Here is a 20,357-nt window from a genome sequence, read left to right on the forward strand (position 1 = left end):
CTTATATAGTTTATATTTTATATAAATATTCTTGTAAAAACATTACTGTAATATATTAATGTAAGTCACATTTTAAGGGTTCAAAAGTTTGACATATTCTACCTAGTTCTGTCTCTGTATTTCATATTTTTATACCACTTCTGCACTTACAATTCACCTTAATTCCCTAATTAAATAAAAATAAAAAATTCTTATTCCCTGGTGGGTTGACTTTAAGAAGTAAAATCAGCCTTGGCCAGGTGGCTCAGTTGTTGGTTAGAACTGTCTTCCCATATACCAAAAAGTTGTGGGTTCAATTCCTGGCCAGGGCAAGGCAACTGATGGATCTTTCTCTCTCTCTAAAATCAGTAAGCCTACCTTTAGGTGGGATTTTTTAAAAACCTTTTTTTTTTTAAAAGTAAACTTATACATTATAACATCATTTCATGGCAGTACTGCTCCTTTTAAAATGCTACCCTCTACTTAGTAATTACCATTTTAACCAATTACCAATAATAAGTCCCCTTAACTTTTCAGGAAAATTGAACCATACAGTAAGAATCCACACCTTCACAAACTACTCCTGCCATTACGTAGGTTCATGCATACACATGTGTCTTCCATCTGTTTCTTTGCCATTACTATTACTACATACCATGGATGTGAGAGAATGAAAAAAGATAAAACTGAAAACGAGTCCATTTAAAATTTGTAGGAGTAGTTGGTTTAATATTTAATTATAGCAATAAATTCATGAGCTTGTAAGTATAGGTATCATTCCTTGTTTACAAAATGTAAGTTACCCTACATTTAGATGGTACTTTTAATTAAGTCCTATTGATTAACAGAGAAAAGGTAGTTCAGCACAAATCCATTAGAGATCATAAAGCACTCACATTGTTAGATACATAAGCCCATTAGTATTCATTATTGTTGTTTTACAAGAATATGAAGTCTTAGTACAAATGGTACTTAACCAAATTTTTAAATTACAAATAGTAAACTGAATCGAGAGTTAATATTAACACTTTAAGCACTCAGGTAGTAGTTACTGAGGGGTTCCTTTTATAGTCAAGTCCTCAGTCTTTTCCTGAGCCTTTAAGCTAATTATCTTCTATTAATTGTATCTAGTAACTGCCATTCTGATAAAACCAAAATAACTCAATTTGAAACTAAAAAGATAGATCTTTAAGCTTTATACCACACCCCCCCATTACCAAAACCTTGAAAAATTGATGACAAGTATAATTTTTCCTAGAAAAATATACCATCATATAATTTTATATGTACATCACAGTAACCCAGTATCTTCCAGAATCATTTTCATGCAACCTCAAAACCCCAACTTAGAAACTCCTATTCAAAAATATTTTGAGCAGGGTAAAAAGATGAAACTGGATTTTATCATTGCCTCTCAATTACCTGTGATTTTATCTGGATTAAAAAAATGTTGGTTTACAAAATTTTAGATAAAGATTCATTTCTCTCAAAAGTGAGAAATAAAAAACTTAAACTTATCAATTTTAAACTTTTTAATGAAAAAATTATTTCTATCATTTTGAAAATGTAATGTTTAACCATTTTTCTCATATCAGCCCAATATTCCAACTTCCCCCTAATTTAAGAAAAAACTTAATTTTTTTGTAAGTGGTCCCTAACTTGGGCTTAATGATTGTATACTGGGCCAGTAATGAAGGATGTAGTTTTAACAGGAGAGAAAAGGCTGGTGTTATGAGACTGTTCCATCTGGTTAGAATCCTATTAAAAGTAAGTTAGATTGTGATAGCTAGACTCTTAAGTCTCAAAGAAGGCTGTGTAGGGTAATATCAGTGTCACACCATCAAGATCTTTATTTACATCACATATGCTACCAAACCCAATCTAAGTAAGGACAAGAAAGGTTAATTCTCTGCACCTTATAATAAATGGAGCCCTACAGCCTATCCATCCCAATGGGAGAAGTTAAAGCATTATAGAACCAGGTAGCTCCAATTTCTTAAATATTACTTTAAAACCAATGTTTTCAGAATGTCATTCTTAAAGTGATAAGTATCCATAAAAGAGAATTATAACTAAACATAAAGCACTAATTTTAATTTTAAAAATTCAATAGTACTGGTATTTTAGAAAGCTACCCTTTCCATTAAAGGTAAAACTAGCACTGAACTTGTTAACATTTCTAACTTGAAAGACCCTGACGATTGTAATCTATAAAAAATTAAAATAGTGTATGTCTTATCATGCTTAAATTTCTGTCCTTTTTACCCCAATGGGACTCATCTCATATTTAGAGCTGATAGTCTACTGATTTCCTATGATTTGAAAATTACTTCTGTAATTCTTTAAGTCTCTAAACCTTCAAGGGTTACTTTTTGATTTAGCAAGTTACAATGTATTACATTATACCAACTCAGACATTTAATCCCTGACATCTATGACCTCAAGCAAGTCCTTTATTATAATCTTAAATAATTTTCAATCCCACAACAATCAAAACATTACTAAATTCTAAAGTTGACAAAAATTTATTTGAGGAGGGAAAAGGGGACTTCTACATAGTTTCTTAAAAATTAAGAGTCATACCTAATTCGGTGTGTTCGGATTATATTATAAAAATTGGTTGAGAGTACATTATAAGTGTTATTTTCCCAGGGTTAAGATGCAGAATTTGTCAAATCTATCACAGAAGCAAATACGGTAACAGCTACCAGACACAGCTTACTTGACAACTTGCAGATGCATTTTCATCATGAAATGCTCTAATGACAAGGTGCACACACAACTGTCCTCATCTAAATCTGCTGCATCTTTCAGTATCAACACAGGATTTTACTTTTTCACAACTAGACACTCAATTCAGTTTCTGGGTCACTTCAGCCTTAAAGACATAATGACTAATGTCAATCAAAGGCAAAAGTTTATTTCAATCCTTTCTAAGTATATCATACTTCAGCAAATTATCAAAGTTTGTTTTTCTAACATTAACTCATTAACTTTATTTATACTTAGTATATTTTCATAAGTGTGTAACAGGCTATTGACAATATTGTGATTTATACTGCCACTACTACGTGCATGAATCACAGGACTGTAAAGCAGCTGTCTACATTCTTGTATTAACTCTAGTATCTATTCCTGAGGTCTGTTTCACTGATCAGTTTTGGTTGGATGTGAAGTGAAACAAATTCTAAACAGATGACAGAATAAGGTTGGTGTGAATGGAAAAGAAAATTCCTTATTGTCCGTCCCTCAAAAAAACAGGGATGCCATGTGTTACAAACTTAGGATATCCACTGAAACTATGTCAGTGTGAACAAAAATTATCTGTAAAACTTAACAGGTATATTGATACTTCGGTTGAGCTAAACTCTGATTTCAGGCTGTATGTGGCTCTTGGGACTGTCCAAGACTTAACTAAAGCATCACTTTACTACATTTCTAAAGTGAACTGTAAAGCTATTTTGCTTGTATCAAGGCTCTCCCCTTCCTTGGCTATAGAACAAAAACAAAAATTAATTTCCAGGACAATGTTAACACCAAGACACCAAATTTAAAATGTTATTTGTAAAACTTATAAACAGAAACAAAAATAAAACCAAAAGACAAGGTTCTGCAGTCATAAGTACTTTAATTTTTATAAACAAATCACTTATTTAATTAAAGATAAACAAATGGCACCATTCTACGGCTCAAGTTGATACAAGGAAAATAAATTAAGAGGTTCTGTGTCCTGTGCTGAAAGTCAGTACTACAGACAATCTCCAGTACTACATATACTTATTTTAGCTTATCTCTAGTTTGTTTTAAGGCACTGGTCTCAAAATTAACATTTGACTGTCACAACTATTTTACTTTCAAAAGGTAAACAACCCAAACAGTTTAAACAGCTTTATTTTCAAAATCCACATTACAGAGCACAATTTCTACATTTAAAATTCTTACAGTACCAAATAGAGGTATAACAGTACAATTTTCCACAAATTTGAAGGACACAAATCCAGTGACTCCTCGACTTCCTTGAACTGTCAATACACTGCACCTGTTTAAATGGCTGTACCTGAAAACCAAGGTATGCAATTCCTTAGGATTAGAAGTCATCAAGTTAGACTGTCAAGGATCTGGGGGAAATGAGAGGAAGATTCTATTATCCTTATGTCTGAACCCGACTTCCACGACAAGGTAAAGCCACAGCTACGATAAAACGTCTATTAGGAGTACACATTTAAAATACTGAAACCCACCCAAATTAAACATCTCATCGTTAAGTTTTCTTTAGTTCGGTTATGAATATGAACTTGACCTTCTTTCAAAGTTTAGTTCTTTTAACATCTACTTGAAAATGTAGATGTTAAAAGAACTAAATTTCCTCGACCCCCATTTTTGAAACTAGAAGGCAAGCGAACCTAAATTTTATTTTAAAAAAACCCTGATAATTATAGGCCTTAGAAGAGTCATATACTCCTAAATAAATAAGTAAAACAAGTAAATCTGCCACATATTCTCAAGGACTAAAGAAAAACTGAGGGACGATAGTTTAATTACCCTCCGATTATCTAGAACTGGGGAGTAATGAAGGCAGAAAATAAGTCCCATCGGCTATGAAAGTCAAGTTGTCCGGGCAAATACGCAGTCCTCTCAACACTTCGTTGCAGGGAGGGGGGAAAGCCTCAGAGACCGGCCATCAACACCGGAGACCCCAGGAGGCTCCACGTGGGCCCACAGAGCCCAACAAGATCTCCAGGCTACCAGGAAGTGAAAACGCCCTACAGTGCACAGAACTTGAACTCCCGGGCGCCGGGGGCGCGCGAAGATCAAGGTGGCCCGAGAGCACCACCAAGCGGTCCGCAGAGTGGCCTGCAGGCAGATCCTCCACGGCACCAAGCGCGCCGCACCCCCACAGCCACCCAGCCCGCTCCCCTCTCCGAATGCACAAGGCCCAACCACAACTGAGACCACAAAATGGCTGCCGGCAGCTTCGTCACGTGACCCCTTTGTGCCTTTCGGGCTCCCGAATTCCGTGGGACCCGGGTACAAGTGGCGGGGGTCGACGGGTGGCCTCAGACAAGGCCCCTGTAGGCCGCGGCGGCTCGGGGTCTAGGCCAGGGAGGCGGGGTAAAGGCCGGGCCGGGGACTTAGAGTCGGCGGCAGAGAGAAGATGGCGGCCATTTTGTGTGGGTTTGGTGCTCCGCCGCCGGCAGCAGAGAGAGCAGGGCCTGGCAGTGGGTCGGACAGGGGAGTTAACACGTACCGACTCCTCTTCCTTCTCCATTCCGGTGGGCATCTGCGGCACGGCCCGGTTTATCGAAGCGTATTCGTGCAGGTCGGGCAAATCCTCACAGCGGAAAACCGGCAGCGGCTTCGAGGCGTCTAGCGCCCGCGCCCGAAACGACAGTTTACTCATCTCAGGCGCAGCAGATACCTCTCCGCTCTGGGGAAACGGCCCCGGCCAGCGGGATCATGGAGAACCGGGGGTTCGGTCCCCACTCGCCTACCGCTGCCGGGGACTTGAGGGGCGGAGCGCAAGCCCGCCGTCCGGGCCCTCGCAGCAGCCAGGAGACTGTGAGGCTGAGCCGCTCCGCTCCTCTCTCGCTCGCTCTCTTCAATACGCCATGGCCAACATGGCTGACATTAAAACTCCACTGTGCGCTCTTCAGCCAACCCCAGCCATTCCCCACACTGCATCGCGCAGCGGCGCGGGCACGCGGAGGGGGGGGGCGCGGGCTCGAGCGGGCGCCGGCGAGGAGCGCGCGTCCCGCCAACCCCGGCGCCCGCCGGCCACTGGGGCCGCGCCCGGCTGCTTGTAGCTCACGCGCTCGGCTGGGGGCGCGGTGGGACAGGACCCGTCCGTCTACTGGGCTTTCCGACGTCCGGGCCCGAAATCCCACTTCGCCGCTCGCTTTCCGAACACTCTCCCTTATTCATTCTCGTTCCCTCCCAGCGCCGTCGACGGAGAGGCGACGGTGCTAGGCAGCTTTTTGCACCCGCAAAGCTTTTTGAACAGCCGCGGCGGTAGAAGTGCAGACGGCACCACTACTTGGGGTTGCCTGTCTCGGGCACCTGCCCTTCCGCCCGGCCGGCGCAAGAGCGGCGCTCCAGGGTACAGACGGTGGGTGAGGCATCATATTCGCCAGGTTTTAGGTCTTTAAAACAAAATGCAAACGAAATTAGGGGCAAAATGCTACTCGTGAACTTTTGCCAGCAGTTATTTTTTATGTCTAATGAAACTCTGAATTACAGGCTTCATATCACATCATTGGTCAGCCAGATATAAACGGCTGTTATCCTACTCTGATCCAAAGTAAATTTTTTTTATTCTGCATTTTATCAACCCATATTTACTATTTTATTATAATTGAAGCAAAAGGAGTAACAATTATTGGACACTGTAACCTTCAGGAAAGAATTAAAGCAAGCCCTACTTCAAAATTTTAGAGCCAGTTCTTTATAGGTAGTGCATGATTTTCTGTTTTGTACTGAAAGAAAATGCTACTTCAGAGTTATGGGTTCAGTTATTTTCTGAGAAAAACTATAAAATTGAATCATGAAGACCTGTATTATTCCTATAAATTCGGAAAAGAAAAAATAAAAGGAAAAACTATTACTAGAAGAGGGATGGATGGATGTGTTAGATTAATTCTTGATTTCTATTACAAAAGAAAGGTATCTGCAGAGCTCTTTCCAGTGGAATATTTAAAAAGTAAGTCTGGCAACAAAACTTCAAATGTTTTCTAAGATACAAAGTGTTTCAAGTCTTCTCCCTGGGAGCTATATAGTAAAAATAATCAATTATTTAATATTGGGTTGGATAGGAACTGTATTTTGCTTAAGGCACAGAGGCAAAATGCCACCTTTTCGGCTTGTTTCTCTACACCAGGTGGAGAAGACAAGGAGAACATAAGATGGTAGTTCTCCAAAATTATCCCAAAACTCTAGTATTGACAACTCACCTCTGCTGGGCAGAGGGACTTCCATTGCATTTTCTGTTAAGACTATATGCATTTGTTCATTCAATGAATAAACATTTATTGAGCCCTCCTGGCCTTGTAAGTATGCTGCTGAGTGCTTAGCACATAGGAGGCTCCCAGAGTTGTTTGCACAGTGGGAGAAGGATCTGTGGAAGATGGCAACTGCCTCACCAGAGGGGTGTGTTTCCATTAAAGCCCAGGCTATTGTGGAAACAGGCGGGAATGGCACCCAATCTGTGGGGGAAGGCTTTTTGGAGATGACATGTGAATAAAAACTATGTAGGATAAGTATGGGTTAACCTTGCAAAATGCAAAGAAAGGTATCTTAGGCAAGGGAAGCAGCATGTGCAAAGACTCAGAGCCTGGAGAATGCATGTCACAGTCTGGGATCCTCAAAAATTGCCCATTGAGCTGTGGAATATGATACCTATTTAGCCAGGTTTTATAATAGCCTTCTCCAGCCTATAGTATCAGATTTCTGAAAATCCTAGTAGTAAAATTTGTTTGATTGAGGAATCCAAGACTGGATAGAACAAAATAGAGTCTTAAGTCATGAGTGAACCACCAAGGAAACATGTGTGTGTGGTGTGCATATATATAAACTTTTAAAACTTCATTAAAAATAGGCTATGGATAACATATTCCACATCCTATACTAGTAATAGTGGGCACTATACAACTAAGATCTTTGTTCTCTAGAAATTCTAGAATCACCTCCCACAGCAGATTGAGAGAGATGCTTATAAATTAAGCTTGCCTTTTGCCTATAATATGCCTAACAGAGATACTTTCTTTCTGCATGCCCTGGTCCTTCTGGGTTTCCAAGGACCCGAGAGCTGGAGTCACTCTCATATTCAATTCACTTCCCTCCCTCCTAAGTGGCAGGAATGCAGCAATAGGGTTCAGGGTTTTTCCTTCAGCTTCCTTTATCCAACCAAAAGGTTCCTCGCAAAAATGTCTAATCCTGCCCAGTTTTTAAATTTTTTCTATTCCCAACTTCAAGTTCCTTTTTTGCCTAAGTATTCCTAACAATGGTGATGTGACATTTTCAATATTACAAAGGATATATATTAGTGTAGAGCTGACTGCACTAACTTTTCTGCAAAGGGAAAAGGTTGGGAAGGGATTTGGAGTATTTAAAATGCTTTTAATTCATGCCATAACTATATACTGAATAGGTAACACACAGTACCATCATCACAAGGGACAAATAAAATACTAGTAAAGCGATACCCACTTAACTAGACCAGCATGGTGAGATGCAGTGCTGTTCAGAAAGAAAGTTGTCAGTTCTAGCTGGGTTGATCAGACATCATGGAGAAGATAGCAGGTAATTTGTTCTGAAAGATGACAAGGATTCCAACTGGTAATGAGGATGAAATGGTAGAAGAGAGGGTATTCATGGAAGAGGGCAACTGTATAAACAGAAGGGTGGGAGATGTGCTTGAAGATGAGAACGTTTATTTGGCAGAGTTCATAGGAGATTCTGACAACAATCCAGGTAAAACTGGTAAGAACTTGGGTGAAGGGAGTAGGAGTAAAAAGTAGAAACATAAGTTTTAATGACAAAAATAATTATAGTATCATTACCCTGAAATGTGATTCATTTTGTTTCAAATACAGAGCTTATGCTTAAACAACAAAATTGAATTCAAATGCAGTGTGTGGACAATGCAGTTCACTGTATATATAAGCTTGACATATGGATCTAAATATTAGTTTATGTCTAGTATGTGCCCAAGTCCTATTATTTCTCTGAAATTGTTTCTGGGATTTGCCTTACTATTTCCATTCCTATTGTCTTAACCATAGACCCACTTAAAAACAACTTCCAATTTATTTTAGATTAATTTGTTATTTCAATAAACCTTTATGAAGATCCAACTTTATAGGAAACTGTGCTGGTATTCTCCTAATAGTGGCTAGTGGGAACCCATGGTGTCTGATATAGGCTGTGGGTCTCTGGGGATGTGAAGAACACAGGTTCAAGCCGCCTTTCTGGGCTTTACAGTTCATGTCAACCAATAACTGTGCCCCTTTCCCAAATAATTTATTTTTATAATTGCTCTTTATTTTGCTATTCTATATAGCCTTTTTTTCTTTTCTTTTCTTTTTTTTTGGCATAGCTGTCAAGGCCTAATAACTTTGTCTCTGTCCAACATAGCTTCTCATTACTGCCTAAGACAAGCTCTTCACTATGGCTGGTAAACTTATCTCTTCAACATCTTTAGAAATCAGAATGTCTCTCTTGCCTCTGGGTTTTTTTCATTCCTTTTTTTCTATTCTCTCTGTCTGACTTCAGATCACCCAATTCTACCAAAATACTATCTCACATTTTTGAGGAACATTTTGAAGATTAAGTAGAGCACTCCATGTAAAGCATTTGCAATGGTCTCTGGCCCACAGTAAACATTCAATAGATGTAAGCTATTGTTATGCTTCAAAATCCAACTCGAATGTCACTTCCTTCATGAAACTTTCTTTGAGTGCTTAACCTCTCTAAGTCCTAATTTCCTTATCTGCAAGAATGAGACTGAGTGGTTAGGTAAATTCAAAATAATTCTTAAGCTGTACCAATATTTTCATCTCTGAACTCCTATTACACTTTTAATTGATAAGAATAACTAGCATTTAACTTCAAAAGAAGTTGTCTCTAATGTGACAATTTACTGAACATTAACTATGTGCCAGGCAATGTGGAAGTACATTTTAAATGTATTACCTCACTTAATTTTTATGACAGACCTATGACTATGGCCACTAAGCTGGCAAGAGGTGAGGCTTAAGTTGATGCCAGAGTGGAGCCCCAAGCATTGGATTATAAAGTGAAGTGAGTGAACTAAAAGTGAGGAAAGAGAGAGGCCTCTTTCAAAGGCTTGGCAATGAGGGAAAAGGAGAGATAGATGAAAAGGGGTAGCTATTAAGGGCACCAGTTTTGTTGTTTTTGAAGGTAGGAGAGATGTGGGTATGTTTGCTGAATTATGTAAATGGATTAACTTTAGCACCATTTTCCTCTGAAACAGGCAGGAAGGAGGGCAAAAATGATAGTGATCCAGAGAAGTTAAATTCTCTTTGATGTGACAAGATTTAAAAAAAAAAAAAAAATGACCTGGCTGGTGTAGCTCAGTGGGTTGAGTGCGGGCCTGTGAACCAAAGATCATGGTTTGATTCCCAGTCAGGGCACATGCCTGGGTTGCAGGCCAGTTCCCAGCAAGGGACACACGAGATATTGATATTTTGATATTTTTCTCCTTCTCTCCTTCCCTTCAGCTCTAAAGATAAATAAATAAAATCTTAAAACAAAACAAAAAAACATGACATCAGTTGTGGTAGCAGGAGACCAGATTCTTCATTCCTTAACTATTCAATAAATATTTATTGGATATTTACTAAAAGCTAGGCAAAGCATGGTCCCTACAGCCTTGTACAGCTAACAATTAAGTGAGGTACTGCGTATGTTATTTAACTGGGAAGATGTGAAACTAATTTCTTTAAAATCTGTGACTGTACAATGATCTCAATGTTAAAATATAACACAAAGCTATAATTGAAAGCATTGTGTAAAAGTACTAATACTGAATATTTTCATTGAAAGTGACCATTTTTCACTTTCTGTTTCTTATTTTAATACAAAGTTATGTAAAGAAATGGCATCAAATCTTTCAACATACCTTTAGGAAAATTAAAACAGGAAACTTTTAGGAAATGTTGGGAAGTAAAATACTGCAAAATTCATTGCAGTATATTTCATAGAGTTTCTCAGTAACAATAATGAAGTACTGCTTTATCTACAGAGTTGATTTAATGATAGAATTCTATGCCTAATATTTAAGAACTATGTTTGATATAAAATAGTTCAGAATATTTCCAGACAGACTTAGTCATTTCATTTTAAATGTATCTTCTTTATACACTACTAAAACAAATTGTACCTATCTGAGAAGGAATTAAGATTTCTAAAACTCCATGAAATGGTTCTTAGCACTACTGTAACTAAAAGGAAAAAAAGAAAAAGAAATGGAATGCATTTTATTATGTAATACAAAATCCTAAATTTACAGAAAATCAACTCTAAGCACAACAAGGAATCAAACTTGTCAACCTACTCACCCCCAAAAAGTCGATGGGGAAGTCTGACCATTTTTAGGACTTGCCTTCTTTAATTCCCAGTTCTCTAAGTCATTTGATCTTTCCCTCACTATTCACACAGGTAGGTGAGGAGACCTCTATGGTAGCATTTTAATAAAAATGTTGGTGGAGGCCACTGGAGAGGCGTTGGGAGGCATAGACGGGAAATGCTTTAGAATCTGAACAACAGTAATGTAGTATTTAAGGAATGTCAGCCATTCCAGTTAAGTTACCATAAGAATAAAGGTCCATCTTAGAAAATAAGAAAAATTGAAGAATTCAACCACATATATAAAATATTTGGTATTTATCTAAATTGCATTTTGTTTAATTATTGTTACCTTTATTTAACCCAATGACTGGCACTTGCTGACAAACTATTGTTTATAGTCTGTTGTGTTAGTGCAAGGTTGTAAGGGGCAGGAGGAAGTGAGTGTGGGGAGAGAAGGTTGACAAGGGAAAGGGAAGAAAAGTAACAACCTTTAGGTGCCTTACAATCTAGAGCACATAAAACATACTACTTGAGCATTAGTATTACTAAGTAATCATATACAACTCAGTATAGTATAAATGGTACATGAGTAGTGAAGGAAAGAAACTTAGAGGGACAAGAGAAAAACTGTTAATGAAGTAGAAATTTATAGTGAAAGGCTGAAGTCAAATACTATATATATAAGTGGGTGGTAGACAAAGATTGACAAGGAAGAGGGTATTCAAGAGAGGGACTGTTGTGAATTGCTATTGCTTTATGACTCAAGAAGGAAATTATTTCTATTATCCTTCTGAAATTTGGGGCACAGAATTAACTTTTATCATCTAATAAATTAATATTAGTGAAATAAAAATTACTATATTTATTATTTTTTATAATAGAGTAACATTGTACCAATTGCTCTCTGACTCCGGTTCCTCCTTTCTTTCAAAGGAGGGAAGGGAAAGTGATTTCTAACCAGAGGAGTGTGATTACAGGTATAAAGGATGATTCATGGAGGGAGAGGAGAAGGGTATGAAGGGTAGAGAGAAAAGGAGGAGAATCATGGATAGAGGCCAGGTGAGGTCCGTATTTCCAGAAGGTACCAATGAAAAGGACCAAAAACAATGAGGCGGTCCCTGGAGATCACACCAAACACAATTTCAGTAGGATGCTGTGGGTGGAAAATATCTTCTGCTGAGTTGAAACGTGAATTGGAGGAGTCTCAGACTGAGTGGTGCCTAAAGCATGTTAATCATTTACCAGGTAAGCCCAAGGCTGGAAGATTTTGCAGTAATTTCCCCAGTCCTCCAATGTTCTTAGTACTTGCTCACAGGACTAAGAGCACCTTGAGGTTCAAAATCAGCTGAGCTTCAGACAGAGAGTAGCTAACATCATCAGCACCTCATGCATTAAGCATCAGAAGAAGATACATTTTATTATTTCACAAGTCTTTACAAAATCCTGTTGATAGGAGGAAGTAAAACATATCTTCCATCTTTAAATATGCAGAAACTGGTAAACAAAAGTCCAACCTGACTTGAGTTACTGACAAAGGTATAAGCCACACCAGATCTTAAGATTTCTTCTGAATTAGGTTTCCCTAATTCAAACACTAGATTTTAAGACAAAGAAACAACAAAATTATCTCTGTGGTAGCATATATATTTCGATAGATATTTTGATTTTAACTGATTTACTCATAATCAGATTAATATTTTGGTATTTTTATTTATTCCAGTATTTTTTGCTTTGTTTTTCACTTGTTTTATAATATTGTAGTGATACTGCATATTCTTTTTGTGGTCCTCACTTCTTACTTAATTTGATAATTGTTAGGATGGGTGGGGTAGGACAAAATGGCAGTGAACTACAACCTAGAAAAGACAGCTGACTTCAAACCAGAAAGCCAAAAGGGCCGGCTTTATCCGCATAGCAACCTGAGCCCGAGGAAAACCACCAATGATATATTGCCACTTTGTTCAAAGGGGACCAATCCCCAGCTCCTACGAAGAGAGCCAACCAAAGTAAAACCCCTCCACATTCCCTGCTTGGGTGTGACTTCCCCCAGCCCCATTCTGTGGCCTGGGTAACCTTGCCCGGGTGTGCAAACCCCATTAAAGCTCTATACTGCCTAACTTTGTGGCTGATTGGCATTTCTTCCTCAGCAGAGCCTAAGAAAATCTTTCAATACTGTTCTTACCTCATTAAATAATCTTTTAAGATTAGTTTTTGACAGTGATTTTAACCTATGTATATAGCATAATTTACTTAAGCACCATCTTCTAAAGGGGCATTTTAAAGACATTCTAACTTTTCTTTATTATAAAGAACATATTTAATTTTCAAAGAACATTTGAAATAAAAAATGTGTTTAAATTTTCATGATTTAAGGCACAGAAAAATGTCTGATATTTGAATAACAATCAAAGTCAGGTCTACACAAATAAAGGTTGGCAATTTTATTGTCATTTTGATCTGACTGCAAAAACCTAACTCTTAAATGTCAATATTTCTTCCCAGATATAAGCTTGGTATTTTCAAAATTATGTTCCAAAGAACACTGAGACGTTACATTCTAAAATTAATTAATTACATAAAAAACAGTAAGTTGGGGGAGTACTGCCTATTATAGCTTTGTTTTTAAAATATATATAGGTTCAGACAAGTCCTGCAGCAAGGACATCTATTTACTGATACTGAGCATGGTATTTTTCAAATTTATGTGACCATGCAACCCCATACCACATACTAGCAATTAGCACCATTAGTTCTACAAAAAGCACACTTTGGCAAATTCTAATCTATGCAGTGCAAAGAAATAAGTGTTTCTGAACAAATTATCCATTTAACTACTTAAAAAGGTCTGATAACTTTGAAAAAGCAAGATGTTATAAATGTAAAGTACTATCTTTATTACTTAAGATTTTTATCCTGCCAAAAACAGTGCAAAGTAAGGCATTTGAATATAAAACTGGACAGAGTTCTAACAAGCACTATAATTTAGCAGATTACTACATGGCAGTATATTTGGTGTTTAATACAAAATTGACCAGAATGTTTAGCTACATTTCTTGCCCAAAGTATCTTTACTAAAAAGAACAAGTTGAATTTTGATTTAGAGATTTTTGCTCTAACTTAAGCTCTTAGCGAATATCTTGATAGAATAGAACCTATCACCTATGCTGTTATGTTGATTCAGTGAAATCATTAAATAGTTTGGCATGGACCTGAAACAAAAGTCATACTCCATAAACATGAGCTATTTTTAAGGGTATTTTTATTTTGTAACTTTGACTAAATCATTTTGTTTTTCTGAGCTTTACTTTGTATGTGTAATATAAAACATAACACTGATTGTAAACCCTTCGAAACTCTTAGCTAAGGAAACAAACCTAAGAAACCCTCAAATGAAACCAAAGATTAACTAGTATATAGAAAACTAATTTGTATACAATATTATACTCATCTTCTGGAATCTTTTTGGTTTGTTTCCATTGTGTAGTTTTGTGTCACTCCTATGTTGAAATCTATAGGGAACTCTGCTGCACTTTCCCCCTCCATTGCCAAATGATTCATCAGATGATTCCTCATGAGTGCTCGATCTCTACATCTGGTCAAGCAAGCTCCCAGGGAGTCAGGGCTTCTCTGCACAGGTTGCTACTGTTTCCCTCAAGATGAGTGCTTTGCTGGTAACAGTCAAATGATAAGTAACATTTTATATTCAAAGTAGCAACATTATACACTAAGATATAGCATTATGTACTGCAAGGAATACTGGCTTTCACGATTGAAGATCTGGATCCTAATCTAATATCTACCCTTTACTAGCAGAATGACCCTATAGAAATTATTTAATTTCTGAGGCTTAAGTATCTCATATGCTTGGCCTAAAAAACGCTTGTTCTCATCTTTAGGCCATTGTGAAAAACAAATGAGAAATTATAGTGACAATATTTTCACAATTTCACAGTACTATACAAACATAAAGAATATATTATTTTATTACAATTCCATAGTACTTAGGAATATATATATATATATATATATATATATATATATATATCCCTCCAAATAACCTATTGGAACAGAAAATCTATTTTAAACCTGTTTAAATCATACAGTTGGTTACAGAAGATTTGATTGCTGGACTAGGATCCTTTGGAAATGTCCTTAAATAGAAAATCCTTAAACAGAAATCCACCCATTTGATTTATTTTTTTTACCCCTTTAACTTGATCTTGCTTTTTTTCTGAATTGTTCTAAAGAGTGTCTAGTACAATATAAAAGTCTGGGAAATCTATGATGTTTGAATTAATTTGAGATAAGAAATGTACCTATATTATAATTTATACAATTAATAAATTATATAAGTTTAATATAATTTTCTCTTAATGCCCAATTTAGAACAGAAAAATAAATAACAATGTTTTCTCCCTGAATTTTCTCTGCTCACTAGTTTTTCTCCTTCAAAAAGCTGTATTCAAAGTTTCTAGCAGAGGAGCTTTAAGAAACGAAATTGCTAAAAGACAGAGTGTAATGTAAGGACTTAAAAGTGCTAGCTCTAGAGCCAGACAAAATTTAGGTCTGAACCTGAACTTTGCTCTTTCCTAGCTCTGTAAACTTGAGTAAATTCTTAACTACTATGATAGATAAATAATCCACATAACCAAATTTACTGAGTTCTTTCTGTGGGTTGAGTGCTTTAATCCATTATCTCATTTAATGTCTACAAAATCCTACAAGATAGTTTCAGTCCTCTCAAGATAGCTTATAAGATTTCAATAAGTATTAGATACTATCTCACACAAAAAGCTGAGCCTTTTTCTTAAAGGAAGATTAAGGACTAGTTTCCAGTGTAGAATAGAAAGATGGTTCCCCTGGAGTAAGTCAAATGAGGTCCTCACTACCTTCCTCTTAACATAAATGCTAAACCGGGTTTACACTAGCTCATCAGCCCTTTCCCTGGAACAAAAATACTAAAAACCCAAACCTTAAAGAGAAAGAAATGCTATCTGAATAAAAAGTGTTCCTTCCTGAATTATTTTTCAAACCTTATCCTTTCCTCTTCCATGCACAAAGATGACAGTACACATACACACTTCTTCAGAGGAGCAGGGGATATGGTCCGGTGTCTCTCCAGAACCTAGCTGTCTTTCTGTCTAAACTAAACTCTCTTTATCTTCATTTTCATGGGTTGTTTCATAATCTGTGCTTTTTAAAATAACTAAAATTTCATAGTCTACTTGAAAAATAATGAATCTTCAGGATTAATTTTGAATTGTATTCTGTAAAATAGATTTTCTTAAAATTCTCTTAATTTTCAGTGGGATAAAAACAAAATAAAACAATTTTAAGTATAAATGAAAGAGTCTAACTTTATATGTATAAAGGTATTGCCTCCATCATGGGAGTTTTTTTAAGACTATTTTTACAAAGAAAAAGCTTTTTAAACCATGTCACACTTTTAGAATTGATTCATTAAAAAATACTTCATGCTTTGCTATCTCTCCTCTATCAGTTACTTATGAGCATTTTACTGTAAAAGATGTAGGTTCCAATTCTGGTTCTGCCACAACTAGCTGTATGATCTTTATCCTAATCTCCTTGGGTCTCATTCTTCTCAGCTTTGAAAAGGACTAAGATTTGATGATTCCTTGCAACTGTTAAGTTTTATGATTATCTCCCATTTTCCATAGATGGTACAAAAAATGGGGATACCTGAAATGTTTTAGATGTAAAAAGTTAAAAGAATTAAATTGAAATATATGATTTCTATAGAAATTATGACTTGAAGAAATGCTTCAGTTCCTCACAAAAGCAAAAGGATAACCAATTTAAAAACAAAGAACAACCAGAACTGCCAGAAAAACATTTGTATAGATGTCCAACAATGAAGGAGTTAAAGAAACATTCATCCAGACAGTGCACCAAGACAAAGAAATATGGCCTAAATGGAAGAACAGATCAAAGCTCCAGAAAAAGAACTAAGAGATAGACAACCTGTCTGATGTAGAGTTCAAAACACTGATAGGATGCTCACAGAATTGAGCTCAGTTGCAAAATAAAGGAAAAAATGAAGGCTATACAAAGTGAAATAAAGGAAAATATATGGGGAACCAACAGTGAAGAGAAGGAAACCTGAACTCAAATTAACAATTTGGGACTTCTGCCAAGATGGAGACGTAGGTGGAGGAACCACCTTGCCTCTGTGCACAACCAAATCTAAGAACGACTATTTTTAACAACAATCACAACCAAGCCACATGGAAAATCGACAATACGGAGTCCAAAGACAACTAAATGCTCAGCTAAACCGGTAAGTGAAGCGAAGCCAGCAGTGGAGCAGGTTAGCAAGAAAAAATTCCTGGGTGGTGCGCGGTGTGCAAGCAGCCGAAGGCGCTGATTGCGAGCTAGCTACGGGAGCGGACAGGGAGCGCACAGGGAAGAGGCACGGTGGGCTGTCTGCAGTCAGTTGGTTGCACATCTGCGTGCGGAGAAACCAGTGAGAAGGGAAGCCTGCGCAGGGCAGCCGGCTCGCACAATTCCAATTGGATAATCAAGCCCTGAGCGACTGATGTGACTGGACGGGCTGGGATAGCGGAGAGGACCGCCATTGCTCCCTCTCTGACCACGCCCCCACACACAGCGGCACAAACCAGCAACCTGGGTCGCCCGGTCCTGGTAAACAACTAAGGCTTCGCTCCTCTTACTTAACGGCACGAATAGACCAAAAATGGCTCTAGGACAACTCAGAGCCCCAGAACCGATAGATCTAAGCGATGAAGAAATAGCCAGTCTTTCAGATGCACAGTTCAAAACACTGGTTATCAGGATCCTTACAGAACTGGTTGATTTCAGTCACAAATTAGAGAAACATATGGAAGCTAAACTAATTGAAATGAATGGTAATACAAAGGAAACCAATAGTAATGGAAAGAAAATTGGGACTCAAATCAAGGGAGTGGACCAGAAGGAAGAAAAAAATGATCAAACAGAAAAGAATGAAGAAATAAGAATTCAGAAAAATGAGAAGCTTAGGAACCTCCAGGACATCTTTAAACGCTCCAACATCCGAATTATAGGGGTACCAGAAGGGGGAAAGGCACAGCCACCAGTGGAAAACTTATTTGAACAAATAATAAAGGAGAATTTCCTCAATCTGGCAAAGGAAATAGACTTCCAGGAAATCCAGGAAGCTCAGACAGTACCAAAGAAGTTGGACCCAAGAAGGAACACACCAAGGCACATCATCATTACATTAGCCAAGATTAAAATGAAGGAGAGAATCCTAGAAGCAGCAAGAGCTAAGGGGAGAGTCACCTACAAAGGAGTTCCTATCAGACTGTCAGCTGATTTCTCAAAAGAGACCTTACAGGCAAGAAGGGGCTGGAAAGAAGTATTCCAAGTCATGAAAACCAAAGACCTACAACCAAGATTGCTCTACCCAGCAAAGTTTTCATTTAGAATGGAAGGACAGATAAAGTGCTTCTCAGATAAGACCAAATTCAGGAGTTCATCATCACCAAGCCCTTATTATATGAAATGTTAAAGGGACTTACCTAAGAAAAAGAAGATAAAAAAGATGAACAGTGAAAGGACAGCAGACTCACAGTTAGTAACAACCACACCTAAAACAAAAGCAAACTAAGAGGACAGCTAGATCAGGAGCAGAACCATAGAAATGAAGATCTCATGGAGGGTTAGCAACAGGGGAGTGGGAGGAGGAGAAGGGTGGAGAAGGTACCGAAAATAAGTAGCATAGACAGTAGATAGAAAATAGATAGGGGGAGGGTAAGAATAGTAGGGGAAATACAGAATCTAAAGAATTTGAGACACGTGTTCATGAACTAAAGGGGGAAATGGTGGGGGAGGGGTATGCAGAGTGGAGGGGAATGGAGGGGGGGAATAGAGCAAATGTAATGGCATAATCAATAAAAAAAAAAGAAATTATATAAAAAAAACAATTTGGAACAAAGGGAAGAAAGAAGCATCCAACTGGGACAGAATAAAGAAACAAGAATGCGAGAAAAAAATGAGGAGAAGCTTAGGAATCTCTGGGACAATTTTACATGATCTGACATCCAAATCATGAGAGTGCTGGAAGGAGAAAAGGAAGAGCAAAATATAAAACGCTTATTTGAACAAATAATGAAGGAAAAACTTCCGCAGTCTGGCAAAGGAAATAGTTTTGCAGGTCCAGAGAGTCCCAAAGAAATCGGACTGAAGGAGGAGCACACCAAGACACAACATAATTAAGTTACCCAAGATTAAAGTTAAGGAAAGAATCTTAAAAGCAGCAAGAGAAAAGGCAAGAGTTACCTACGAAAGAGTTCCCATAAGACTCTCAGATGATTTCTCAAAAGAAACCCTAGAGGCAAGAAGGGGCTGGAAAAAAGTATTCAAAGTCATGAAAGGCAAGGACCTGCATCCAAGATTACTCTATCCAGCAAAGTGACCATTTAGAATGGAAGGGCAGATAAAGTGCTTCTCAGATAAGGCCAAGTTAAAGGAGTTCACTACCACCAAGCCCTTATTATATGAAATATTAAAAGGGCTTATCTAAAAATAGATAAAAATATGAACAGTAAAATAAAAATAAACTCACAACTATCAATAACCTAAAAAACACTTCTGCCAAGATGGAGGCATAGGTGGAGACGCCTTGCTTTCTCGCACAACCAAGTTTAGAGTCAACTAAATATTAGCAACAGAAAATACAGCCAGAACACAGAAAATTGAACTTCGCGGAAGTCTGATAATAACAAATTCTTCAGCCTGATCGGTAATAGGGGCGAAACCAACAGCTGGCGGAGCTGGTTTGCATAGGAAAACTCGATCAGACGGATTCTGGTGCGCAGGACCCAGGCGCAGGGTTGCCAGGGGTGGAGCTAGTGAGCGACCCAGCGAGTAACCGCCAGGAACCAGTGAGGGAGCAGGGCCAAGATTTGACCGTGGTCGCCTATTCGTGCGCAGACAGACCAGCGAGGGGGAGAGGGCGGTTAGACGGGACCCAGCATGCCCCAGCGGTGAGAGGCAGCAGAAAGCACCGCCATTTCCCCGCTCTGACCCCGCCCCCACATACAGCATCATAACCCAGTGACCTGAGTGGCTCTACCCTGGTGAACCACCTAAGGTTCTGCTCCTCACCCAGTGGCAAGAAACAGCAGAGGAGGTCGCCATTTCCCAGCTCTGACCACACCCCCACATACAGCATCACAACCCAGCGACCAGGGAGTCCAAGGCACCGCTTCTCACACTTAAAGGGCCAGAACAGACCAAAAATGTCGCAAGATCTCAAAGGCCCAGAGCCC

The 20,357-nt window shown here is 38.1% G+C and overlaps 1 protein-coding gene across 4 annotated transcripts in view; it reads right to left on the reverse strand.

The window, feature by feature from the left end:
• Positions 1 to 20,357, reverse strand: part of EPC1 (enhancer of polycomb homolog 1) — a 135,601-nt gene that overhangs the window by 96,300 nt on the left and 18,944 nt on the right. Inside the window, exon 2 of one of the 4 annotated variants that reach the window (XM_037131190.2) lies at positions 5,228 to 6,119. The exons of 1 other annotated variant lie outside the window; for it this stretch is intronic. In XM_037131190.2, coding sequence (XP_036987085.2) covers positions 5,228 to 5,380 — 153 coding nt within the window. In that variant the 5' untranslated portion in view covers positions 5,381 to 6,119. Of the gene's footprint in view, positions 1 to 5,227; positions 6,120 to 20,357 lie in introns of those variants that run through there. 2 more of the 4 variants (XM_053670978.1, XM_037131194.2) reach the window with 2 other exon arrangements.

This window comes from Artibeus jamaicensis, unplaced genomic scaffold (assembly GCF_021234435.1).
Source record: "Artibeus jamaicensis isolate MK-2021 breed Jamaican fruit bat unplaced genomic scaffold, CSHL_Jam_final contig_659, whole genome shotgun sequence".
Lineage (NCBI taxonomy): Eukaryota > Metazoa > Chordata > Mammalia > Chiroptera > Phyllostomidae > Artibeus > Artibeus jamaicensis.